Genomic DNA, 27,097 nt, shown 5'->3' on the forward strand with positions numbered 1-27,097 from the left:
GGCGTGGTAGCGGGTGCCTGTAGTCCCAGCTACTTGGGAGGCTGAGGCAGGAGAACGGCGTGAACCCAGGAGGCGGAGCTTGCAGTGAGCCGAGATCGTGCCACTGCACTCCAGTCTGGGTGACAGAGCGAGACTCCGTCTCAAAAAAAAAAAAGCAAAGCAAAACAAAACAAAACAAAAAAACAATATTGACTTGGAGAGAACTGGTTATCAGGCCTAAACCACAGCATTTTTTTTTTTTCCTTCAAATCATTGAAGTAGCAGTGTGATCTTTCCAATTTTGGTTTTTGGTTTCTGGTGCCCAATTTTATGCATCTTTGGTAATCATTTTTAGATCACCTTTTGGTGGCTCTTTTAGCTGGGCCTCGAGAGAGATTTGAGGAACCAAACCTTTAACAGCAGCATCCTTTGCGGCATTATCAGCCAAGTCTGTTTCCTCTAGCTTCCGCAGAGGCTAACCTTGAATGTCCGGGAGTTTGCATAATAGCCAAGGCAGCTGGCAGCTGGATGGCATCCAGTAAGTCCTGTACATAGGATCCATTTTTAATTTGACCTCCAGTGGAAGTGAGGAAACCCCTTCATTTCCATAGCAGTCCAAAATCAGGAGCAACCACAAAGGCATATCTACTATCTGTATAGAGTAACAGATCGCCCTTTCACGAGGAGGCCAGCCCAGGTAAGGGCAGTGAGTTTAGCTTTTTGTGCAGAAGTAGCCACAGGGGCCAGGTGCAGCAGCTCACACCTGTAATCCCAGCACTTTGGGAGGCCGAGGTAGGCAGATTGCTTGAGGTCAGGAGTTCAGGAAGACTGGCCAACATGATGAAACCCTGTCTCTACTAAAAATACAAAAAAATTAGCGGGGCATGGTGGTGGGTGCCTGTAATCCCAGTTACTTGGGAGGCTGAGGCAGGAAAATTGCTTGAATCCAGTGGGCAGAGGTTGCAGTGAGCTGAGATTGCGCCATTGTACTCCAACCCGGGCGACAGAGCGAGACTGTCTCTAAAAAGAAAAAAAAAAGTAGCCACAGGTAAGGGGGCGGCTTCAGCAACTTCGAAGGAAGTGGTAACTACATATCTTGCACAGTTTTTACCATTATCATCTTTCAGATACCATCCATCTATATCCATAGTTCAGCTAGTTTAGCATTATCTAGTGGAAATTCTTGTAAACATTTTTTAGAGAATCAAAAGATAGTGTCAAAAGTCATGGAGAGCTGTGTGCGGTGGCTCACACCTGTAATCCCAGCACTTTGGGAGGCCGAGGTGGGCGGATCACCTGAGGTCAGGAGTTCGAGACCAGCATGGCCAACATATAGTGAAACCTCGTCTCTACTAAAAATACAAAAAATTAGCCAGGGGTGGTGGCGGGCACCTGTAATCCCAGCTACTCAGGAGGCTGAGGCTGGAGAATCACTTGAACCCGGGAGGCCAGAGGTTGCAGTGAGCCGAGATTGTGCCACTGCACTCCAGCCTGGGCAACAGAGCTAGACTCCGTCTCAGAAAAAAAAAAAAGAACCTGTGGGCCTATGCCTGTATTCCCTTAGGCTTTCCCATGGTGGTTGTGGATTGGCTATTTTAAAGAACACACGCTTGAAGGGGGAACTTACTTACATGGCTCTGATGTTGACCATCCGATAGGGCCATGGTCAGCCACTGTAGGATGTTGCTGGGTTTTGGATTGGTGAGATGAGGAACAGGTGGGCTAAACTGCAAGCCACAAGGGGAAGGGGAAGGTTTAACTAGGTCAAGGTGATGACGTTTCATTGGGTTTCAAACATCGTATGTCAGGCCTAAAATTGGATGCCAAGACAGCAAGTATATTGTAACACATTTATGACAGGCATGCAGAGGGATTGGACAATGGGTAACTCAGGGTGAAAATACTCCCTCCCCTGTTGTGCTAAGGGTCACCATGTTCTGAAGCTGGAGAACTAGGGGTCAGGCAACCCATGGCAAGTACAGCCCAGCCAGCCCTCAGCCAGTTCAAGATACTGATGCTGTCGTGAGAGGCGGCCAGGGCTCTGACGGAGGCCTGCCAGGTGGGGAATCTGCCAGCAGTTGCTGCCAAGTTGCAGGCCACACTTTGTTCACCGGAGAATGTAGGCTGCACATTGGCACTACCAAGGGCACAGGCTCAGGCAAGTTGACCTGTCAACACCATGAGAGGCTACGAAATGAAGACCCCAACTCAGCCTGCATGGCTGTGATAGAAATGGCTGTGGACCCTACACCCTACCCGCACCCAAGGTCATCATCAGACCCGCCAGGCATAGGCACGCCCACTTTTTAGGCTGACAAGTACCTCCAGCAGGTGCTGCTGGACCGTTACAACCTCATTATCATTGCATCAGAGCATTTGACCACCGGCCATGCCCAGCTGGCTCGCAAGATCCCGTAGCAGGGCGTTTCTCCTTCCTCTGCTCCAAGATGGAGTTTGCCACCCCCACAGCTGCCACCCCAGCACCTTCTCTGAGGAGAGTGGGCTCAGCCGGATCCTGGATGGCTGCCAACAGTAGCTGGAGGGTCAGGCACAGGCTCTGGGGGACTGGTGGCAGAGAAGGAGAGCCTGGACCCTTGAGATACTGCCCACCCCTTCCCCTTCCAGCAGAGGCCCAGAGTGGGAAAAGAGGTCACCCCCGGTACCAGCGCATGACTGAACAGTTAACTGTCTTTAAGTGAGAGCAGAAGACACGAGGGTAGTTGCTGTACTCAGCTGCACGGTATTTTCCCATCCAAAACATACACAGGGGAGGCTTGATGCCACCCCAGGAAACAGAATAACCCCTTCTAGGGACTTCCTTCTTAGCAGAGACTGGTCTCCATCTGCCCACAAGGGCTGGGTGTCCAATTTGTCCTGCTTCCCAGAGCTGCATGTTGGGTAGAGGAGTAAGTGGAACATAAGAACAGGCTTGCATGACTGTTTATTTGAACCACCAGATCTGCTCCAATAAAGAGCTCTCCAGACCCTCCCTCACCTTACAGGGAAGGGCTTAGTCAGTGAAGAGGGGCCTGTTACTCCTGTCCCTTAAAAAAGGAGGTCAAGATGGAGCCCGGGCTTCCTGGTGACCATTCAGACTCCTCCCGCTGCTTGTCCCTGTGGAGGACGTAGGACGGGCTGCCCCATCTCAGGTTTGGGGTGGGATCGCTCACAGTCACCCCCAGAACAGCCCCCAACTGAGGGTGGGGGGCCTGGCCCTGGACACCTCATGTCTCTGGGCCGGGAAGCCACGATCCCTCATCCATCAGGCCTGCTGCTGCTCTCCACCCCAGCGGGGGACGGACGTTTATGCTCCCTCGCCGTCCACTGTGGACCCGGGAGGTCCCCTGTGTGACATTCCTCTCCTTGGCCTCAGGCCAGCAGGCGGCTGTACTCTGCCAGAGCAGAGGACTTTCTCACCCCGTCCCAGATCCGGGCAGCATAGTGGAACCTGTGAGGAGGTCAACAGTTGGGGCTGCCTGGCCGGGGCTCCCCCAGCCCAGCAGCAACCCGGGACAGGTGGGGAAACTGGGGCCCCTTCTATGACTTGAGATGTGACTCTGAGCCTCTTGGAGACCAATCTCCTCGACTGGGATACAGGGAGGATCCTAACAGTGATGGGAGATGGCCCCACTTTTCTTAACTCACCCAGGTTAAGCGAAGCTGAAGGTTCCAGGGCTTGGACTAAGACCTCAAGTCTCTACCACCTAAACTTCTCCCACTCCACACAGTGCTGGCTTTGTGGGTGAGGGTTCAGTTTCCACCTCCCTCCAGAGTCTTACGACATAGAAAACATCTAACAGCAGCTGCACAACCCACAATCTTCTCCCTCTCCCCTCTGGGTCCTAGTTTAGACCAATGGCAGGAGCAGAGCTGGGACTCAAAGCTCTGCCCCATCTCTGCCCTATAAGCCCTGAGGGGCTTCCTGCTGCTTTGTCTGCACTCCTGACCCCTTCCAGGCATAGCCAACTGCAAACAGATGTAGGGAGCCAAGTTAGAGAGGCTGCACCCAGTTAAGCTACTTATCTTTCCAACTTTTCTTTTTGAAGTAAGATGAGGAAGACCTGGACTCATATGCTGAGGGCTCTCGACAAAGAAGTAATGTAAAGTAGGGGCCACAGAGCTAGTGCAGAGACAAGCGAAAGCGGGGAGAGCAAGCCAGAGGCAGGAAACAAGGCAAATGCAGAAATGTGAACAATGAGACCCTGATGGCTTTCTGGTTCCCATCTGCTGAAGGGCCCTGCCTTCTGTGATCAGGTCCCTGGAATAAATCTTCCTTAAGCTAAATCCGGTCACTGGTCCTACTCCTAGCAATCAAATGACTCCTAGCCACAGATGTGTGGCTTTGCTAAGTAACACTTTTCTCCGAGCCTAAATTTCCCCACCAGGAAAACTGGTGACAAGGACCTACATGATGCTGGCTGATTAGGAGGATTCAAAGTCACAGGAAACAGCATGTTGCCACATGGGTGAGATGCTTACAAGACAGTAGCAATCATCACTGTTCCAGAAAAGGAACCTGAGATCTGGAGAGGAGGGGCTTCACGAGGTCATGCAGATCTAAGAGACACCCCCTTCTCACTACACCACGGTGGGGTGCCTTTAATTGCCCCCTCTGCAAAGAGCTCTTACCAGTTCTTCTCGGTGAGGATCGTGTGTGACAGCTGTGGCCGGGCCATGGACATCACTTGGCTCCGGAGCTTGCTCACCAAGGACTGGAAACTGGGGTGACCACGATAGCCAGGCAGCAGGGAGAAGAGTGGGCTGGAACCAGGTCCTGGAAAGTTGGGGCAGGGAGGGTAAGAGGGATAGACTGCCAGGGTCTTTCTCCCAGTTAACAGCATCCTGGGCTTCAAGGAGCACCTGAGAGTTCAGCCCCGGCCGAGCTCTTCCCGTACTTTTATGACTCTGAAACACACTCCTAATAAAGGGTCCACGTGCCCCAGGAACAAACCAGGACCTTCTCTCAGACCAGGTAGGCTCCACACTGCTCCAAAACCAGGGCAATCCATGTCGCCTCCTAGACCAGCGGGTGCTGGGTCTGTCTCTGATCAGGACAGGACTTGTCTCTCCATGAACATGTTGAGGGTAACTGTACCTGCTCTTGGTGGGTTTTCACTCTCTGCTTCACTGTCCATGAAGGGTACCAGGAATAAGTTGACCTCAGAGTCCAGGAAGTCAGGTGGAAGCCCCGGGAAGACATTGCATTGCAACATGGACAGAGTCCCTGGAGGAGAAAATGCTTCAGCCTTCAGGTACCATGTTGTGGGTTTGGGGAGTGGGAATCATTGACAGTCAAGGCAAGATCAGGAGACTAGTCTGGGGATAGAGACTGACCCACGGGGTTGGATCAGGAATTAGGAGGCTGACTAGCTTGGGGGGTGATGTGGGAACCCTCACCCTTGTAACGCAGGTGGGAGTGGGCCATGAGCTGGTCAATCATCAGGTGCATCTGCCGCAGCTTCCGAGGACAGAAGTCCTCTCGGCGAGCTTTGTTCTGTAAGAAGACTGAGGGTGGAAAGAGACGGGCCCTGTCAGGCAGACATCGCTTGGCTTCATGGACTCCCCTTTCTCACCCCAAAGACCTGCTGTTACCCCTGAGTTCAGATCACTGTGTAAATATTTATGTAACTTCACTTCACTTTAGCACCAGGCTAAAGTGTAGGGCAATGCTGGGGACCCAGAAGTGAGTCAGATCTGATTTCTGCCCCTAGTCTCTTTGAGGCCCTAGCGAGGGATCATAAAATGAACTGGGTCTTTGCAGAAGAGTAAGGCGGACAAAGGATGAAACAGGCAAAGGAAAGGCATGTGCAAAGGCTGGAGGAGGGAGAACAGGTGGACGGGACCACTCAGATGAACCCAACCTAATACTCATTTCCTGAGTTGGGAGATTCCAGGGACCCAGAAATAGGCAGACCTGGGCCCTGTCCCATTCCCATCACAGAGCCAGACACAGGCTCAGGGGTCATGCCCTCAACTGTCAGGATTGGACCAGGGCAGTAGGAACTTGGGAGGAAGGAGCAGCTAATCCTTTTTGACTCTGCTCCTCACAACTCTCAAAAGTGAGAGAACCACCCAGAACCCCACTCCTTCCCTCTCTCTCTCCACTTCTCCAACGTGCTCCTTTCAGCCCCTCATTTTTCCTCCTGCCCACCCCTCCAGTCCCCAGAAAGCCTCTCACCCAGGTGGGGGTAGTACTCAGTGCCTTCATCGGAGCCCGATGAGCTGCTGGACTCGTGGCTGGGGGATGGGGTGGAGGGCTTCACCATCTCTGCTGTCTGCAGGAACCTTGGGGTTTGGGGTGAGTGGCTGTTGCTCTTGCACTTGCACCCCAGGTCCCACAGCCTGGGACAGGGGCTTCCTTTGAGATTCTGATGAAAGCTACAGCCATGCTCAGAAAAATACCATATATACACCATGTTTCTCATAATTTCAGAGAATTCAGAGATAATCCTCTCAGATATCAATCCATGGACTTACATCAACTGTATACATTCTTTATGAGTTTACCCTATTTTTTTTTTTTTTAAAAAGACTATTTCTTAGAACAGTTTTAGGTTCACAGCAAAACTGAGCAGAAAGCTCGTAGGGTTCCCACACACCCCCTGCACATGCACAGCCTCCCCGACTATCAACGTCTCCAACCTGAATGGTTCATTTAAGACTGATGAAGCTGCACTGACACATCATTATCACCCAAAATCCCTAGTTTACATCAGGGATCACTCTTGGTGCTGTACATTCTACAGGTTTGGACAAATGTATCATGGTGGGTGTCTGCCATTATAGCATCACAAAAGAATAGTTTCACTGCCCTAAAAATCCTCTGTGCTCTCCCTATTCATCCCTCCCTCTCTCCAACCCCTGATCTTTTTACTGTCTCCATAGTTCTGCCTTATCCAGACTGTCTACATAGTTGGAATTACAAGTACATAGCGTTTTCAGATTGGTTTCACTTAATCTGCATCTAATGATCCTCTGTGTCTTTTTATGGCGAGACAGCTCATTTCTTTTTAGTGCTGAATATTCCATTGTCTAGATGTGCCACAGATTATTTATCCATTCGATTTACTGAAAGACATCTTGGTTGTTTCCAAGTTTTGGCAATTATGAATATAGCTGCTATAAATATCTGTGTGGCTGAGCGCGGTGGCTCATGCCTGTAATCTCAGCACTTTGCAGGGGCTGAGGCGGGCAAATCACCTGAGGTCAGGAGTTCGAGACCAGCCTGGCCAACATCTCGAAACCGTGTCTCTACTAAAAATACAAAAAATAGCCGGGCATGGTGGTACACACCTGTAGTCCCAGCTACTTGGGAAGCTGAGGCAGAAGCACTTGAACCTAGGAGGCGGAGGTTGCAGTCAGCCGAGATTGTGCCACTGCACTCCAGCCTGGGTAACAGAGCGAGACTCTGTCTCAAAAAAAAAAAATCTGTGTGGTTTTTGAGTGGAATTTTCAGTATATGTTATTTTAAAATAATTTTTTAAAATAGGTAAGAGTACATAAACCTGTTTTCTAAGGTAAGGGATAATGGGATTGCTAAAATACGGGGACATTCTCCTCACACACGCACAAACACATCTACAATCTCAAGCGGCTCCCTACTCTGAGAAGCTCACCTGTAGACAAGAGCTTAAAAACAAGGCTCTGCCATGTGCCGGCCTAAGCCAATACCCCCACCAGAAGGTAAACTCCCCAAGGAGTTTTATCTGTTTTCTCTCTTTTATCTGTTTTGTTCACACCTGTGTCCCTAGTGCCCAGAACAGTGCCTGGCACACCTAAATGTGAATGAATCCCAGATGGTGGTTGGAATGGGTGTTTCTGAATGAAGTCACAGCTTAACTGCATTAAATCTGGTCAGAACAACCAACTCCCCAGCAAGCCTTTTTTGCTGTTGGCCAGACCCTCAGCTCATCCCTGTCCCCAGGGTTACTGATACAAACACTAAGTTTTCTTCATCAACTGCTTACTATGTAACAGGGACTAAGCTGAATTCTTTAAATTCCTTAACTCACTGAATCTGCACAACATAATTCTGCTGATGAGGAACTGAGGAGGGAAGAGACACATGCCCAGTAAGGGCTAGGATTCGAAGGCACTGCCTAGCTCTGAAGGCACCTGCTTCCTAATTTCATTTCTCCTCTCCCTATAAGCTCCTGTCCCTGCCTTCTGCCTGGTCCCTGTGCCCAAAGCTGCTTCCCCGAACACCTCCCAGCGGTCTCCTGGGGCCTGAAGCCAGGAAGAGCCCTTGCGGCCATAGGTTCTGAGCCAGTCTCTTCTGGGGGCATTTCTGGAACCTGTGGCTGCTTCAGGCAGGACTCCTGCCAGGTCCTGCCTCCCTGAGTACCAACAGGAGGGCACACGAGCCTGAAGGAGATGAACAGCAAAACTCCACGGACCAGACAAGCCAGCTCCTCATGCTCCTTATTCAGCAAATTTGTAGTAAATATCTACTGTGTGCCAGGCACTGTGTGAGGTACTGGGGCTTACATTCGAATGGGGGAGAAAGATCATAAGGAAAGCTACAGTATCCTATTAAGCAGAGGTAAATGCAATGAAGGAAAACACAGAAGCGGGGGAGACTAACAGGGGATGCTATGTTAGATGGTCAGGGAAGGCTTGAAGTTGACTCGAATGGCATGAGGGAGAGAGTCTGAGGAGATCTGCGGGAAGGGTATTTCCCACTGAGGCGGAGTGCAGAGGTCCTGGGCTGCAGGAAGAACAGCCACAAGGCCCTGTGGCTTTAATAAAGGGAGTGAGGGCAGGCGCAGTGGCTCACGCCTGTAATCCCAGCACTTTGGGAGGCCGAGGCGGGTGGATCACCTGAGGTCAGGAGTTCAAAACCAGCCTAGCTGCCAACATGGTGAAACCCATCTCTACTAAAAATGCAATTGGCTGGGCATGGTGGCGGGTGCCTGTAGTCCCAGCTACTCAGGAGGCTGAGGCAGGAGAATCACTTGAACCCAGGAGATGGAGGCTGCAGTGAGCCAAGATTGTGCCACTGCACTCCAGCCTGGGCAACAGAGTGAGACTCCGTCTCAAAAAATAAAAAAATAAAAAAATAAAAATAAAGGGAGCGAGGGGAGGCAGTGAGAGAAGTCAGCAAGGTAACCAGAGGGCACAGGACTTTGTAAGCCATGCACGGGCAGACTTTGGATTTATTCTGGTAGATATGTAAAGTCAGTGGAGGGCTATGTGTGTGTGCAGTGCTTTGAGGAGGAGGTTAGATGGGGGTGATTTGCTCCAATTTACATTTTAAAAGGGTCCCTCTGGCTGCTGTCCCTTGAGTCAGTGGCTCAGTCTCTGGGCCTTTGTCTCCTGCCTCGTTCCTCCTCCCCACCCCCCAACCCCTCAGTTCCTCACCTGTAGAGACTGAGGTCTGTGAACCAGTCCTGGACGACAATCACCACATGGCAGACCGTGAAAAGGAAGGCAGCAATCTGGAGTGACTGAAGGTGGGCAGGAAGGAAGGGAGGTGAGGACCTCTGTTGCCCAGACTAATCAGGAGTCCCTGATCCCAGGACTCAGTTCAGGAGGCAGCAAGGCAAGGAGCCTTCAAGCAGCTACTGTGTGCCCAGCACTGTGATGGCACTTCCCTTACAGGCCACCCCTAAATCAGGAAAGGTGGGATTTATCACCCCCATTTTACACAGGCAGATGCTGAGGCTTCAAAGGGGAGGGGGTGGGAAAGGACTTGCCTGAGGGGCAGAGCCAGGAGTTAAGCCAGTTCTGACTCTCCATGTTGTCCTCTTCCTACAGCCCTTGGGGCAGCCAGGGCTCTTATGAAGCAGAAACTAAGTGGACCACCCATACCCAGCTCTCCAGATCCCGGGAGGATGGGGGTGGGGATGTAAAACCTCAGTCCTGGGCCTGGCTTGGCTCCCTCACCTGCATCTCAACGTAAGTGTGGGGAAGGTTGTACTCTGGAGGCAGTTTGCGGTCATTATTGATGAGATGGTCTAGGATAGAAGGGCTCAGGATGGGCTGCAGCAAGGAAGAGAACAGAGTGTCGCTCACAGATACCCAAGTTTCACACGCTCAAGGCAAATACATTGTCTATCTCAGGACAAAACAAGGTCAGAAACAAAGGCAGGCAATTTCTAATTAGAACAGCAAGAGGAAGTTAAAGAAAAAAAAACTCAAAGCTGATACACTTTTCCAGCTCCTTTACAAATCACTGCTGCTCACAAGCGCCTCATGCCCAAAGAGAAGAAATTGCTTTGTGCTAAGGAATTTTTAACGTTTACTCAAATGAGTCATGTCCCTTAAAGACTCATTTTGTTGTCAGTTGTTTCATACGCTTTCAAAACTTTGCTAAGATAATTACTTAGGTAAAAAAAAAGGATTAGTGTGAAAACTGGTGAGAATTTTAAAAACTGCATCAGTATGTACAAGAATCAGTGGTGAGCTCACCAGACTTTTTTTTCTTAAAGGAACATTCAATCAAAAAACTTTAAGAGCTAAATTAAATTAGCTTGATAGTCTACTGGCTTCTCACTGCAGTGAAATTCTTTTAGAAAGGGGCTTTCACAACTGCTGGCTTTCTCAAACCCTAAACATTGAGCAGTGCTCTATTCTGTCTTGTTTAACTTCTGTTCTCCTCTTCACACGTCTCTGACCCAGACCACAGCCAGTTTGGTTTGTCTCCAGGTCTCCATGGCCCCTGCACAGGGCCTGGCACATAAGGCTCACATCACATTTGTAGATTTTCCACTCTGTGTCATCAATGCCACAGTGACCAGAACTCTGTTCCACCAACTATGAGTGCCAACTAAAGGGCCAGGCCCTGTGCCCCAGCTCTCACCCCCAGAGCCAGGGCTCTGCTCTGAAGAGCTTCGGGCAGGTAGGGAGTGGGAACAGTCACGGTGGCAAATCACATGCTATGGTGGGAGGTGCATATGGGCAACAGTGGAAGGGGAGGGCTTCTGAGAGGAAGACTCCACACCCCAGTGGAGTCTTGAGGAACAAGGCATTAGCTAGGCAAAAACGCAGGGCGAGAGCCTACTGTACTGATAATGGTATTAATCACTAAGGGTATTTAGCACCTAACTCCTGTTGGGTGCTGTCATTAGGACTTCACTTGCATCAATGCACTGAAACCTCACAAAACCCCTATGAGGCAGGCAATATTGTTTTTCCCAGTTAAGAAAACTGAGGAATGAAAATAAATAACTTGACAAGGTCACACAATTCGTTGGTGGTTTCAGGTAAAAACGAGATATGCAAAGTCCAGAGAAGAGAGAGATCAGTGTGTGTGTGCTGGGGGTCTCGTGGCTCCTCCACAGGCGAGGATAGGCAGTCTGAGGGAGGCAAGCCATACCCTCCGAATGCCAGCTTAAGCAATCTGGACTTTGCCTGAGAGCAAGGGAGAAGCCGAGGAAAACTGCCAGGTAAACGCAGGACCAGTCAGTTCTAATGACAGTGATGAGCCTGAGCACTAACCTTGTGCCAGGTCCTTGCCACGCACTTTGCCTGGATTGTTCCACTGAATCCTTGAAACTCCTAAGAGGCTGAGTACAGTTATCATCCCTACTTACAGATAAAGAGCTGTGGTTTAAGGGAGTTTAAAACTGAAAGTCACCCAGCTGGTAAGAATTAACAGACAGGATCAGAACACACATTCTCCAGGGCCCACACTTTTCAGCACTATTCTAGAAATCCTTTAGGCTACTGTGTAGAAGGCGAACGAGATGGGGGCAAAAGTGACAAGAGACTAAGGCCCAAGAAAAGACACAGTTTGCCCCAGGGCAGCCAGCATGTCCATGGCTTGACTGGAAGCACATGGAATCCACGTAGGGTTCTGGCTTAATCACATTCCAGGAAGAGGCTCAGTGCAGGATGTGGCAGGGTGGGGCAAAGGCAGGCGGGGCTGGCACCTGTGTGTCCAGGAAAACAATCCGTTCTTGGGTGATAAAGAAGTCGATGCCACTTGTCTGGTTGCCTCCTCGTTCCTTCATTTCAGCGCTCTGGGCCCGGAAAACGTAAGTCCTGTGGAGAGGAGCAGGCAGGGGTGCGTGAGAGCTCTAGTTCTCAGCCTTGGATGCATCCGAAGTGTGACCCTGTGAGCTGAGCATGTGAGCCGTGGTGCCCTGCCTGCTCCCTAAGCTTTCCATCTGTGGCCCATGTCAGGGGGTGGGAGGCAGGGGTAGTGCATGTTTTGAAGCACATAATTTCACTCCTATCCATAAAGAGATCCATTAGTTCAATTAATGAAGCCACTACACTGAGGTGTTGAAGGGCAGAAACTCTGCCAGTCTGCCAGGATTCAGATCCCTGCTCTGCCTCTTCCTGGCTGTGTGGCTTTAGGCACACTCCTTAACCTTTTTCCATCAGTTTCCTCATCTGTAAAATGGGGATAACCACATGATCAAAACTCTGTGTATTACTGTGAGGTCGGTATGTGTAAAGCCCTTAGAATGGTGCCTGATATATAATGATATATACTTTTAGCTGTTAATTATCAAATAAACCTGCTAGATCCCAGGCATTGGAGAGAGAGCACTGAGTGCCCTCCACTCCCACAGTGAGAGGGAGTTTGGGTCTTGTTCCCAGCATCTTCCCCTGTCAGGTGAGTCTCCCTCACTTCTACGTGTGCTGGGTGCTAGGAATATGAGGGCAAAGCAGGCAGAGCTGGGCCTTGCCCTAAACCACTAAGTTCAACTTGGTGACTCTGACTTGGGCAAAGTGATTGTACCTTTTGAAATCTGTAAAATCAGGGTAATAGTACCTACCTACCCCAAGATGCATAATCTGTTGTCTGACACAAAGCAGGCATCCTTCCTCTTTACAAACACTATACGGAAAACCTCCTATTTGCCAGATACCAGGATATAGCAGTGAACATAAAAGACTAAGTCGGCTTCTGTGAAGCTTCTGGTCTAGTTTACAAATTACCAGAAATCAGTAACTGTGGGTGTTACAAAGAAGAGGCGTGCAGTGCTCCAAGTGCAGATTGCTTAGCTGGTAGAGCCAGAGAGGGCTGCCCTGGAGAGGGAAATGACAATGCTGAGGGTGAGAGAGAAAGAGGGAGTTAATTGGCACTGGGTGGGGGATGGACGTAGAGGAAGGTTGTATCGGCAGAAGGCAGGTGGCTTGTTGTACCAGGACTCAAAGACCAGCATGGCAAGAGCAGAAAGATGGTGCATGTGGGAGGGGAGGGAGCAAGAAGAGGCTACACAGTCCCTTGTGGAGCATGGTAAGGCTTTGGCCTATGAGCCTGGAGAAGCTGCTGGAGAGATATAAGTAGAGGAGTGACAGGATCAGACTGTGGTTTGAAGGGTGGAAAAAGTGGAGACAGGCTTACAAGGCCCAGTGCCAGAGTGCCTGTCTGCCTGTCTGCCCCTCTGGCCTTATCTCCTACCACTCCCCTTCCAAGGCTGCCACGTCCTTCTGCACACACTATGGGCAAGCTCCCACTTCAGAGGCATTGCCTGTGCCAGTCCCTCTCACTGGAATGCTCCTCCCAGCATGCTTTTTCTCAAACACTCCCCTTAGCAAGGCCTTCCCTCACCATCCTATTTAAAACTATAACCTAGTCTGGGCAACACGGCAAGACCTCATCTCTACAAAAAATAAAAAAAAAATTAAGGGCGTGGTGGCTCATGCCTGTAATCCCAGTGCTTTGGGAGGCCAAGGTGGGAGGATCACTTGAGGTCAGGAGTTCGAGACCAGCCTGGCCAACATGGTGAAACCCTGTCTCTATTAAAAATACAAAAATTAGCCGGAAGTAGTGGTGCACGCCTGTAATCCCAGTTACTTGGGAGGCTGAGGCAGGAGAATTGCCTGAATCTCGGAGACAGAGGTTGCAGTGAGCCGAGATTGAGCCACTGCATTCCAGCCTGGGTGACAGAGCGACACGTGTCTCAAAAATAAAAAATAAATAAATTAGCCAGGCATGGTGGTACACAAATGCAGTCCTAGCTACTCACAAGGCTGAGGTGAAAGGATCACATGAGCCCAGTCTGGGCAACACAGTGAGATCCTGTCTCTACAAAAAAATTAAAAAATTAGTTGGGCATGGTGGTGCATACCTGTGGTTCTCAGCTACTCATATGGCCGAGGTAGGAGGATGGCTTCGGCCTAAGAGTTCAAGGCTGCAGTGAAGCCATGATCACGCCACTACACTCCAGCCTGGGTGACAGAGCAAGACCCTCATCTCTTAAAAAATAGTAATAATTTTTAAAACCTGTAACCTAGGCCCAACATCACCTCCCTATAACCCTTTCCCATTTTATTATATTCTAACGTGCCAAATAGTGTGTTTATTTTGTTTACTATCTCCCCTATTAAAATATAAGCCCCACGAGGGCAGATTTTTTCCAGTTTTGTATACGGTCGTATCCCCAGCACCTAGAACAGTGCCTGTGCACAGTAAGCAATTAATACAGTACTTGTCAAACTGAATTAAATCAGGCAGACCAGATAGAAACCTCTTGGTATCCTCCACGTAAGATAATAATGGCTTGGACTAAGGCGGTGGGAGTGAAGGAGGGAAGAAACAGATGAATTAGAAAGAGAATTAGGAGGAAGGCCGGGCGTGGTGGCTCACACCTGTAATCCTGAGACTTTGGGAGGCCGAGGTGGGCAGATCACCTGTCAGGAGTTCGAGACCAGCCTGGTAAACATGGCGAAACCCCATCTCTACTAAAAATTTAAAAATTAGCCGGGCATGGTAGTCCCAGCTACTCGGGAGGCTGAGGCGCAAGAATTGGTTGAACCCAGGAGATGGAGATTGTGTTAAGCCAAAATTGTGCCACCGCACTCCAGCCTGGGCGACAGGGCGAGACTGTCTCAAAAAAAAAAAAGAGAGAGAATTAGGAGGCAAAACCTAGACTTGATGAAAAGAGTTGATACTAAAGTCTACCACACCACAGGCTGACGTGGCTCAAAAAGACAAGCTGGGCGATAGGATTCTCTCTATCTCAGGAATCTGAACTGAGACCCATGGGGAAAATTTGCTAGTTGGGGTGAAAAGCTGAAATGGAAAGAATGTTATCTAAGACCTGGAGCTATTCCAAAATGGAGCCAAACTGAGTCATGAGTGAGCAGAGAACAGGAGGGAGAGAGGCAGAGGAACCTCACAGCTCCAGCTCTATGGGATGTGTATTCATACAACAGTGGTCTTCGCCTTTTCTAGATCTCCATCAGCCCACTCTGAGATCTGGTGCAAACTAGGGACCTTTTCCCTAGAAGAAAAGCCTGACTGCAAATGTGTGTTGTAAAATTCTGCATATGGCCAGGGGTGGTGGCTCACACCTGTAATCCCAGCACTTTGAGAGGCCAAAGTGGGAGGATTGCTTGAGCCCAAGAGTTTGAGACCAGCCTGGACAACATAGGAAGATGCCATCTCTACCAAAAAAGTTAAAAACTAGCTGGTGTGGTGGCATGCCCCTGTAGTCCCAGCTACTTGGGAGGCTGAAGTGGGAAGATCACTTGAGCCTGGGAGGTAGAAGGTGCAGTGGGCTATGATCATGCCATTGGACTTGAGCCTGGGTGAAAGAACAGGACCCTGTCTCAAAAATAAATAAATAAATAAAATTCTGCATATACTGTTAAGGGATTAATGGACCCCTGATGCTCATCCATGGAGGCCAGGTTAGTATCACCTGCTTTACAAAAAACAGATCCCTGTATTTTTAGGTAACTTCAACGTGTCTCTGTTCTTTACCACCCCAGTGGCTACCATCCATTTTCATTCCCCATTTTGATTCTTCCTTAATGAGATGTGTATCTCCCCCACTCCCAAATTCCTACCTTTTTCCCTTTCCTTCTCTGCCCCCAGTTTCGGGACCTGTTTCTTAAGTTCTCCCCTCCCCAAAACCTGCTCCTGTGCCCTTATGCTTTATCTTCATAATCACATTCCATCCTTACTCAAGAATGTTGTTCAGGCCAGAGAATGCTCATGTCTGATCCTCCCCAGCCTAGAGAAGCAGAGCCATTTTCCCAAGGTGACACAGTAGGACTGAGGCTGGTACAGAAACCACTCTCTGTCTCCAGATCTCTTTCCCCACTCTATTTCTCAGATCGTATCAGCTACCATTCTGTGAGTACTTGCTCTAAGCCAGGTGCTCATTAACTTTTGCCTTCTTGATCTTATTTTATCCTCCAAAAATCTACTTGGACAGGAGATACTGGAAATGAAGTGACCTGCCCAAGGTCAACCAGTTATGTAGCAGGGCTGAGCCTGAGGTGGGGCCAAATCCAAAATCTTAACAACTACATCATCCCACTTCCTGTCTCGGGCCTGTACCATTTCCTGGGGCCAGGCAGGAAGGGAGGGAGGGAGGGAGAAACAGGATTGGATGCCTTGGAGCTACACAGATTTAGTCCAGCCCATTATCATCCTCATCTCATGAAGACACTGAGGCCTAGGGAAGAAAAGCAACTTTCCAAAGTCCTTTGGTAACACCACTTGCAACACCCAAGCCCACCTTGCCCCTGCCCCCGGTGGATGCCCACCTCCCTCCTGCACCCTACCTGATAGCCCCTCACCTCTGGTCCTCCTCTGGAGTGTTGGCTGACAACAACGACATGACCATGGACTTGCCTGTCCCCTGGAGGCCCAGGACACCAACCACCAACACATCAGTCTGATCCAACAGGTACTGTGGGAAAATACATAAATAAGACTCTGACAAGTCTGTCAGTTGCTGGAGCTGGAATGAGAGGGGGGAGTCCAGAGACCCTTGTGGCTCCCCCCCCTGCCTTATCATATATGAAGAGAAACTCCTATGGTCCCAACCCCTTCAACTAGGCATAGGGCCTCTGTTCCATGTCATAGTAGGATTATGTGAAATGTTTTAGACACAAAGAACAGTGTCTGTGAGAACTCTGAAGTAGAAAAGAGCCTAGCATGGTCAAGAAGCTAAAAGGAAGTCAGTGTGGCTGAATACAGCGGGAAAAAGGGAAGTCTGATCTTGGAGAAGTGAAAGTGAGAGTCACAGAACAGAAGGGTAGGTTGGAGAAGATAGTACTCGGTGACTGAGGGCTACTGGCACAGATTCCTGGCAAACCTGGGAAAGCACATGAAAGGGAGTGGTGTGCAAACAGGAGCCACCCAGGCTTTCGTCTGTGTGTGTGTTTTTTTTTTTTACATTCATATGCTGTTGTCTGTGGGATTTAAAAGCCCCTCTGGAAATTACTGAGACCAACTCTGGGCCACCAGCTCTGCTGACTTTCACCACCAGGGGGTGTAAGAGACACTTCTCAAGGAAAACAGCTACGTCCTGAACTGTGGCTAATGCTCCTTACAATTACCTTAAAAATTTTTTTTGTTTTGTTTTTTAAAAGCAAATCCTATAGGTCAGGTGTGGTGGCCCACAACTGTAATCCCAGCACTTTAGGAGGCCAAGGCGGGAGGATCGCTTGAAGCCAGGAGTTCAAGACCAGCCTGGCCAACATGGTGAAACCCCGTTGCTACCAAAAATACAAAAACTGGTTGGGTTTAGAGGCTCACACCTGTAATCCCAGCACTTTGGGAGGCCGAGGCAGGCGGATCACCTGAGGTCGGGAGTTAGAGACCAGCCTGACCAACATGGAGAAGCCCCATCTCTACTAAAAATACAAAATTAGTTGGGTGTGGTGGTACACGCCTGTAATCCCAGATACTCGGAAGGCTGAGGCAGGAGAACTGCTTGAACCCAGGAGGCGGAGGTTGTGGTGAGCCAAGATTGTGCCACTGCACTCCGGCCTGGGCAAGAAGAGCGAAATTCCATCTCAAAACAACAAAAAAACCAACTATCTGCGTCTAATGTTGCACACGCGTGGTCCCGGCTACCTGGGAAGCTGAGGCTGGAGAATTGCTTGAACCTGGGAGGTGGAGGTTGCAGTGAGCCGAGATGGTGCCACCGCACTCCAGCCTATGCAACAGAGCGAGACCGTCCCCTAAATAAATAAAGCAAATCCTGGGCCCAATCAGAATTTAATGTGCTTTAACACATTAAAGCAGAATATCTAGGGATGCCCTGTTCAATCAGTAGGCATTGATCATACATGGCTATTTAAATTAAGTAAGATTAAACAACATTAAAAATTCTGTTTGGTTGTACCAGCCACATTTCAAGTGCTCTAAAGCCACATCTGGGCATAGTGGCTACCATACTGGACGGATAGTTCACATATATATGATCTTCATCACTGCAGGCCTCACTGCTGGGATGGATGGGGGGCACTCTGGGGGAGTGACATTGAAAACAGTTAACACTGAGACAGCATGGATTTCTTGTTCTTTTTGTTTGTTTGTTTTTGAGACAGGGTCTCACTCTGTTGTCAAGGTTGGAGTGCAATGTCATGATCACAGCTCTCTGCAGCCTTGACCTCCTGGACTCAAGCGATCCTCTTACCTCAGCCTCCTGAGTGGCCTGGATGCCTGCCACCATGCCTGGCTAATTTTTAAATTTTGGGCAGAAATGGAGTATTCCTATGTTGCCCAGGCTGGTCTTGAACTCCTGGACTTAGGTGATTCTCTTACCTTGGCCTCCCAAATTGCTGGGATTACAGGCATGAGCCACCAGCAAGGGTTTCAACCAAATAAGAAGGGTACTGGGGCAGGGTCCAAGAGACTCCCCTCTGTGGATGGCACGGGAGATCCCAGGGGTCCTGGGGTGGTAGTGAGAGTACCTCTTTACCAATCAGTACCAAAGTAGTTCGGTATTTTACCAACTAGCAAGCACAGCTGAGCTAGTTGAAATTCCGCTCTGGTTAGGTGAGAATGTTCTGATTCTACCCCCTCTCACTGCTGTAAGTTGCCTGAAAACCCTCCAGTCTGGTGTTGCCTACAAAGAGGTGGAGGATCAGAGGATGCAGGACGTGAGGAAGCTCAGGCAGGGTGGGACCCCTCGGTACCTCAATGGCACTATCACACCAATTCATCTGGTCATCCACCAACTTGATGCTGTGCTTCATGCGCTCTGGGGGCAGTAGTTTGGCCTGACCCACGACAGCTGGAGATTGGAGAAAGCAGGAGACAGAGGATGCAGTGAGGGTCTGTGAGGAGATGCCAGTTCCCAACCTGGTCCTGCCCGGCCCCAACTCACGGTCCATGGCTGCTGGTGCGGCAGTGCCCATGCCCCGGTTCTGGATCTGGTACACAGGCTGTGTGGGTCTCTGCCCCTCCTTCTCCCCCTTGGGTGGCACAGGGGCTGCAGGGGGTGGTGGGGCGGTGCCCTCAGGGGTAGAGGCACCTGTCACGGCCACAGGCCCCTTCCCCTCCTCTCGTGGCTTCATGAGGACGATGGGCTTCTCCAGAGGGGCTGGAGCAGGCGGGACAGCAGGGGCTGTTGGAGGTGGTGGCTGTTTTGACTACGGAGGTAAAAATAAATTCCATCAGTGGGAGCAATCCCTTCCCTAACAGCTCCCCCTCCTCCCTCCTTCTCTGCTCACCCGCTCTGCTGGAGGTTTTGAGAGGATGATGGGGGTTTTCTGCATGACGGAAGTGCTTGTCTCTTCGCTGGCATCCTGTGGTGAGGGAGGGCAGTTACTCAGGAATGGCTCACTGGCTCTCCTGGACATTCCAGATCTTTATGTGCCATGAACTATTCTAAATGCCGAAATATATTAACTACCTTGAACCTACCAACAGCCTTGTGAGATAGATACTATTATTACCCCCACTTTACAGATGAAGAAAATGAAGCCTAGAAAGCTTAAGCAGATTGCCCAAAGTCACAAAGCCCAGGCAGCCTGGCTGCAGAACCAAATCCTCAAGCATTCTGCTCAGCTGCCTCTGCGAGGCAACAAGCCCAGGTGGAAAGGAACTAGGAGCTAGACAGGTCTAGGTGCAAACCTGGTCCCGCCTCGTGTTGGCTGTGTGAACTTGAATAAGGAACCACCCTCGCCAGCTTCACTTATGCCTCATTTTCCCATCTGTGAGTGGGTATGGGAATTCCTTCCTCACAGGATTATTGTGAGGATGAAAGGAGATAGAACTCATCAAGTGTCTAGCATGGCACCTGACACATGGCAGGTGCTCACTATGTGAGAGCTTCTGGTGGCACTTGCTATCCTGATCACCTCTGCCTCAGCCCCCTCCTCCTGCTCTGGCACAGCTGGCAGGCTGATCCCATGCCTTGACCTCTTCATGCCTCCCCAACTCACCCTCAGTCTGCTGAAGAGGGGAGAAATCTGAGTCTGAGTCCCGGTCTTTCTCTGGTTCCTTGAGTAACCTCAGGAGAGTCTTGACCCCTAACTGCGTCTGTTTCTTCACCAATATACTGAGGACACTTCCTTAAACCCTGCTCACTTCACTGGCTTACGGTGAAGAACAAACAAAAAGATGATGTGAAAGTGCTTCGAAAAGAAGTTTCAAGGGAAAAACTACAGGAGAGGCTGTGGACTTCCAAGAGGCTAGGAAGTGGGAGATGATACAGGCTGAGTATCTCTTATCTCAGATGCCTGGGACCAGAAGTGTTCTGAATTAGGGATTTTTTTGAACTTTGGAATATTTGCATATTTACTGGTTGAGCACCCCAAATCCATCTGCAAAGCTCCAATACACATTTTCCTTAAATGTCATGTTGGTGCTCAAAACATTTGGAATTTTGGAGCACTTCGGATATTCAGTCTGTACCTGGGATGAACGCTGTGAGGATGGAGAGAAGACACACAAATATAACCAGGCGGCAGAACGTAAAGCACTAGTGCCTGACTAGCGCAGAGGAAGCAGGGGAGAGGCGAGGGAGGCATTCAGGACAAGGCCCAATGGGCTGTCACTGATATGGGAGAAAAAAATGGGAAGAGGAAAAATGGTAGAAAGATGCTGAGGTCAGCAGGGGTCAGCAGGGGACACAGAGGATAAGAAGTGCATGGGTGTGACAGGAGGCTGCCAGGGCTCAGTAGCACATTTAGAGACAAAGATGAGATTTAGGAGTTGCTTGTTCAGGGATTAAACCTGACGGTGTGGAGGGGTAGCATTCCCCAGGAGGGCATTATGTGGAAGGAAGAGAGACTACGTGTTCTCATTTATGCTGTGGCCCAAGAGAAGGAGCAAGTAAGAGCCCAGCTCACTGTGAATAAACTATTCTTCATGTTTGTACAGTTGTATAGCTCAGAAGCTGGCCCCAATTGTTACCTACTTCCACCCTACCAGACATCTCTGAGGCGGACAGGGCCCTAGAGAAAAAAGCCCAGGGGGCAGGTTCTGGCAGTGAGTCGCCTAAGTACAGGAGGGGAGTGAGGCAGGGCCTGGGCACAAGCCGATCCCTCCTGATTCCCAGCCCAGGGCGCTCTCTACAGCAGGCAGAGCGATGCTATATGTGAGACTAAGCTGGACCTGGATCTGAGTCCTGGACCCAAAATTTATTGACTCTGATTTTGGAAAAGTCCCTTCACCTCTGGGGCTCATTTTCCTCATTAGTGAAAATCAGATCTATCACAGAATCTACTTCATGGGGTAGCTGTAAGGGTTCAGAAGACCCAAAGGATGTAAACGACTTTGCAGAGTGCAAGCACAGTATAGGCTGCTCAGTAAAAAGAAGCAGAAACAGTTGTTATTATGACATGACTCTTTAAAATATGAGCTATGGCACCTCTCAGCTCAAACTCTCCAATGCCAGTTTCACTCAGTGAAATACAAAGTTCTTTCCAAGGCCTACCAGGTCCTACATGATCTGGCCCCAGTTACCTGACTTCATCTCCTATCTCTCTCCCTCCCTCCTCATCCATCGCAGCCATCCTGGCCTCCTCTGGCTACTCCTTGAACACACCATATATGGGCCACCTCAGAGCCTTTGCGCTTGCTGTTCTTTCTGTCTGGGATGCTGTTCATCTCAGATGTTGGCATGGCTTATTCTCTCATCTCCTTCAAGTCTCTGCTAAAAAGTCACCTCTTCAGAGAGACCTTTTCTGACCACGTTATCTAAAACAGTCTCCTTTATCACTCTCCACCTTCTTTATCCATGAGGGTGGTAAGTTTTGTTTACAGATATATCCCCAGCATCTGGATTAGTGCCTGGCACTCAATAAAGACGCTCAATAAACATTTGTGGAACCAAATAGATACACGAATGCTACTCCTGGGTCCAGACACTCACCCGTCTCTCTCTTTCCCATGGTGCAATGTAGTCCCTCTCCCGACCACCAGGCCCAGAGAGATTCTGGGGGCCACCAGAGCCAGGCTCCTTCCACCGTCGCCGCCGCTCTATCCCATAGAGTCCAGGCTGACTGTGTCCAGACTCAGACATGGCCACCTATGGAGGGAATGAGGGGATTTCAGGATGACAGAGTCTCTTCCTACCCTACTTGGCATATCCTAGGCTATATGAAGTCCCTTCTTTCTTTTCTTTTCTTTTTTTTTTTTTTTTTTTTGGAGATGGAGTCTCTCTGTCGCCCAGACTGGAGTACAGTGGCCTGATCTCGGCTCACTGCAACCTCTGCCTCCCGGGTTCAAGCGATTCTTCTGCCTCAGCCTCCCAAGTAGCTGGGATTACAGGCATCCACCACCAAGCCTGGCTAATTTTTTATTTTTAGTAGAGATAGGGTTTCACCATGTTGGCCAGGCTGGTCTCGAACTCCTGACTTAGGTGATGCACCTACCTTGGCCTCCCAAAGTGCTGGGATTACAGACGTGAGCCACTGTGCCCAACCAAGGCTCTTCCTTTCTTCTTTTTTTTGAAACAGAGTTTTGCTCTTGTTGCCCAGGCTGGAGTGCAATGGCGTGATCTCGGCTCACTGCAGCCTCCACCTCACAGATTCAAGCAATTCTCCTGCCTCAGTCTCCTGAGTAGCTGGGATTACAGGTGCCCACCACCACGCCCGACTAATTTTTTTGTATTTTTAGTAGAGATGGGGTTTCACCATGTTGGCCAGGCTGGTCTCGAACTCCTGACCTCAGGCAATCCACCTGCCTCAGCCTCCCAAAGGGCTGGGATTACAGGCGTGAGCCACCATGCCCGGCCAAGGCCCTTCCTTTCAACAGAGCTCTGGGCCTGTGGTAGCAACTGCAAGCTGGCTCCCAACATCCACTCCTGACTTCCTCCAAAAAAGTAAAACTCTCAGCTCTGAGCTAGGTACATGGCTATCCAGAACAAACTTCTCATCCTTGTTTGTAGTTAGGGGTGGCCATGTGAGTAAGCACTTTCTGGCTATGGTATGACACTAGAAGGGTGGCTTGGCAGCTTCCAGAAACTTCCCTTCACAGACTCTGGTACATGCCTTTTGCCCCTTCCTCCCAGTGACAGGAATGTGGGTGTGGAAGTTGGAGCTCAAGCAGCTATCCTGGGCTGTAAGGCAATTTAATGGAAGGTACAATAAAACGAGACACAAAGTTGGGGGGTTCCACGTTAACCTTGAATTGCCTACTTCAAGAGGCAGTGAAAAACAAATACACATCTCTCTCTTACTTGCAGCCAAAACTATTCCCAACTATTAAAATGCTCCAACATAAATAAACTCATAGGGGCAAGTTCACATAAAAATAGGATATTCTCCTTACCAAAATGCAGCAAGGCATTTGCTTACAAACCAGCAATGTGATCCTCAGTCCAACAGCTACTCTTGATTAGCCATTACTAGTGTATGTCATGGTGGGGCTCCAGCCACTTACTAGTGTATGTCATGGTGGGGCTCCAGCCACTTACTAGTGTATGTCATGGTGGGGCTCCAGCACTCAAGTGCCTATTTTCACCTGGTATCCCAGTACATTTCAGTGTCTGTCTTCCGTTCCTGACGGTCTGCCTTCCCTCACAGTGAATTTCATTTCAAGGTGTCTCCAGTGTTTATTCGATTTGAGATGTTATATAATGTCTGGCTACCTATGCAACCCACTCTTCAGTATCTGTTTACAGGTCCTTAGAGAGTTTTCCCAGCTGTTCACGCATCAGTCTAGGGTGGTCTTTGACTACTTAACGGTTTGTAGAACTCAGTGGGGCTATCTGCTCAAGCTCAGAGGTCAGGCTGACAAAGTGTGACCTAGGGGCCAAATCTGGTCTGCCTTCTGTTTTTGTAAATAGAAAGTTTTATCGGAACATGGCCACATCCATCAATTTAGAAATTGTCTGTGGCTGCCTTCTTGATGCAATGGCAGAGCTGAGACAGACAATACAGTCTGCAGGGCCTAAAATAATTATTCTCTGGCCTTAACAGAAAGTTTTAATGAATGGCTGAGTATGGTGGTTCACACCTGTAATCCCGACACTTTGGGAGGCCGAGACAGGAGGACTGCTTGAGCCCAGGAGTTCGAGACCAGCTTGGGCAACATAGCAAGATTCTGTCTCTATAAAACATTTAAAAAAGAAAAAAGTAGCTGGGCGTGGTGACATGCACCTGTAGTCCCAGCTACTTGGGAGGCTGAGGTGGTGGGATCACTTGAGCCTGGGAGGTCAAGGCTGCCATGATCATGCTGCACCACTGCACTCTAGCCTGGGTAACAAAGCAAGACCCTGTCTCAAAAAAAAAAAGTTTGCTGACCCTTGCTTAGCTTGGAAGTATCTGTTAAATCCCTCCATGAATCCTCCCCAGCCCCACCTCATAATGACATAAACAGGTCCCTCCAAGACTCTCCAGAACGGAAGGGTCTGTTTACAAGATGCAGTCATAATTTTGCTAGCCAGACAAGTGGCTTGTCTAGCTCCTCTCTTACTGTGCTACATGACCTCTCCCCCAGCCACAAGCCAGGTTGAAGACTGCTTTCCTAGACAGAGGAGGACAAGGGCCTGTTTACAGATGCTTAGGGAAAATGACTCATTCAATACCGAAATGACTGCTTACAGTCTCGGATGGAGATTCTCCCCAGAATCGAAGACTCCTCCCTCCCTTAACAATTAAGTGTCTTTACACATTATTCTGAAATCTACCCAGTGCTTAAGTACCTGTCTTCATGCCTCAATTGGGATTCCGCCCAGCCCTGAAGTTTCTGTTTACCGGCCTAGGAGGATGCCCTTTCCTGTGCAAAGTAAGCGCCCCTGTGTGAATGCTTTTTTTTTTTCTTTTTCTTTTTTTTTTTTGAGACAGTCTTGCTCTGTTGCCCAGGCTGGAGTGCAGTGGCACGATCTCAGCTCACTGCAGCCTCTGCCTCCCGGGTTCAGGCAATTCTCCTGCCTCAGCCTCCCGAGTAGCTGGGATTACAGGCGCGTACCACCAGGCCCGGCTGTTTTGCATTTTCAGTAGAGACGGGGTTTCGCCATGTTGGCCAGGCTGGTCTCCAACTCCTGGCCTCAAGTGATTAGCCGGCCTCGGTCTCCCAAATGATGGGATTCCCCGCGTGAGCCACCGCACCTGGCCTCCCTGTGCCCTTTATTCTGGGAGCTTCCACAGTATCTGAATGTGGGGAGTTCCTCGGAACTTAAGAGCCCCCCTAAGCCAGGTGTGGAGGATACAGTGAGCCGAGATCGTGCCACTGTACTCCAGCCTGGGCGACACAGCAAGACTCTTGTCTCAAAAAAAAAAAACAAAAAGCCCACCCACATGCAAGCTGGGGACTTCCAATGCTGTTTCCAGGCTCCTTTCGGGGATTCCCCCCAAACTCAGGAAAGCTGGTCTATTTAAGTGTCTACTGATGGACTTCTAGGGTGACTTCCCGAAAATCAACAATCGAATTTACATATTTTGGGGGAGTGTCTCCTCAGCACTTAGGCATCGCTTCACACACTCCCTTCGGGGATCTCCCAGAACCTCAGTGACTATTTGCAAATATTTGGGGAGACACTCCCGATTCCTGAGCATCTAAGCCCACTTCGTGGGGCACTCCCCACCCCAGAACTGTAGTCGATTTGCACATTTTCCTAAAGACTCCCTAGGATTTAAACTTCTCTCTACGGGGTTCCAGAAGGGGGCCTCCCCCGGATTTAGGCATTGATTTACAAAGCTTCCCTCGGGGAACCCAACTCAAGTTTCTCGTTACACGTTATTGGGGCGGCCTCCCCAGTACTTGAAGGGCAGTTTGCAGGCTCTACTTGGATCTCGCAGAGCAGAAGTTTCTCATTTACACGTTATTTCCGTCCCCCGCCCCCATTCCTGCCAACCCAGCATCGAATTGACGGTAGCCGGCCCCCTACTCAGTGCCGCACCCCCGCCGGACGTCCCAGCGACCTTTTAATGGCCAAGGCGGGGGCGGGGCCTGCCGGCGCGCCCCGCTCCCCGCCTGTGCGCTAGCCTCGCGCGGGCTCGCGGCCCCCTTACCTAAGGCGGCTGCTGATTGGTTCTCGGGGCGCGGTGTGCGCTCTCCCGTGACTGGAGTCAGGTGGGGGCGGGGAGGCTGACCCAAGCCACCCGCCTGCAAATGGCGTCTGGGGACCAGGAACGTGGGAAGGAGAGAAAGTGGGCACTCCCCACTCCGAAACCGGCCTCGGCGTCCGGGTTGCGGCCCCTAAGGTAAGCTGGTCCGAAGGAGGAAGAGGAGGAGGAGGGGGTAACGCGGGGCCAAGCTGAGATCAGGTCCCTCAGGTGGCTGGTCCTGCGCATGCGCTGAGGGCTGGACGCTCGAGAACTGAACGCGCGCGCCGGGCTGAGCATGCGTGGATGGAGGCGGTCGGCTTCAGCACGCATGCGGGTTCCGGAGGGGGAGGTGGGAGGACGCCGCGGCTCTGACTCAATGCCCGTGCGAGCGGTTGGGGGTTGAGGGTGGGGAGGTGAGTAGGGAAATTGATACGCCGAGGAGCGGGCGGCAGGGAGGGCGGCCCGGATCTGGGGTTCGAGTTGTGCCTCTTCAGTGATGTTGGCGGGATGCGGTGGGGTGGGGCGACAGGGAGGAATTTCACTGTTCTGGGCTGAGTGCCAAGAACACATGAATGAATCAGACTTGGCGTGCGCCTTGGAAGACACCCCGGCCTGTGGAGAGACTGCCAGGGCCTCAAATCACTTAGGAAAGGGCGCGGGTCCGGTTGGACCTTGAAGGACAGGCAGTCGAGGGCACTCCAGGGAACAGCTAAGCAAAGGCGGCGAAGACCCCGGGGGAGAGGTCTAGACTGGCTTGGATTCAGGGTCCCCCTGGGTGGGAGGTGAGGCAGCAGAATGTGCAGGTCAGACCCTGAAGGGTCTGCAGTGTCAGTTTTATCCTTAAGGCCTGGGAGATGCAGAATAGTCCGAGACAGAATTATGTTTAAAACCCTTGAAGGCCGCGTTGGAGGAGGGAATCCGCTCCAGGGTCGAAAATTTAAACGCCCGTGGGCGGAGTCTTGCGCGCGCCAAA

The 27,097-nt window shown here is 50.3% G+C and overlaps 1 protein-coding gene across 3 annotated transcripts; it reads right to left on the bottom strand.

Moving 5' to 3' along the window:
• Positions 1–2,903: 2,903 nt before the first annotated feature.
• On the bottom strand, positions 2,904–26,474 carry SMG9 (SMG9 nonsense mediated mRNA decay factor). 3 transcript variants are annotated; one of them, XM_030796141.1, is made up of 14 exons: positions 26,089–26,474; positions 22,005–22,160; positions 19,357–19,431; positions 19,011–19,275; positions 18,820–18,917; positions 16,468–16,580; positions 11,853–11,964; positions 9,865–9,960; positions 9,340–9,425; positions 6,158–6,357; positions 5,377–5,484; positions 5,075–5,203; positions 4,609–4,753; positions 2,904–3,427 (listed from the first exon to the last, which is right to left on the bottom strand). In XM_030796141.1, exons 2-14 carry the CDS (start codon positions 22,152–22,154, stop codon positions 3,349–3,351), a joined length of 1,656 nt encoding a protein of 551 aa, XP_030652001.1. In that variant the 5' UTR covers positions 22,155–22,160; positions 26,089–26,474; the 3' UTR covers positions 2,904–3,348. The 3 variants fall into 3 exon arrangements, with proteins under 3 accessions (XP_030652001.1, XP_030652002.1, XP_030652003.1); XM_030796142.1 differs by lacking the exon at positions 19,357–19,431; XM_030796143.1 differs by lacking the exon at positions 26,089–26,474 and having other exon boundaries at positions 6,158–6,264; positions 22,005–22,154.
• Between the last annotated feature and the right edge of the window lie 623 nt (positions 26,475–27,097).

This window comes from Nomascus leucogenys, chromosome 17 (genome assembly GCF_006542625.1).
Source record: "Nomascus leucogenys isolate Asia chromosome 17, Asia_NLE_v1, whole genome shotgun sequence".
Taxonomy (NCBI): domain Eukaryota; kingdom Metazoa; phylum Chordata; class Mammalia; order Primates; family Hylobatidae; genus Nomascus; species Nomascus leucogenys.

What these genes read in the sequence shown, in the direction of transcription:
- SMG9 (XM_030796141.1), bottom strand. Translation starts at nt 22,154, where the DNA reads ATGTCTGAGTCTGGACACAGTCAGCCTGGACTCTATGGGATAGAGCGG. An exon ending in CAAAACCTCCAGCAGAGCGG is followed by an intron (nt 19,276 to 19,356) that starts GTGAGCAGAGAA and finishes TTACCTCCGTAG; the next exon opens with TCAAAACAGCCACCACCTCC. An exon ending in GGTGTGATAGTGCCATTGAG is followed by an intron (nt 16,581 to 18,819) that starts GTACCGAGGGGT and finishes ATTTTCCCACAG; the next exon opens with TACCTGTTGGATCAGACTGA.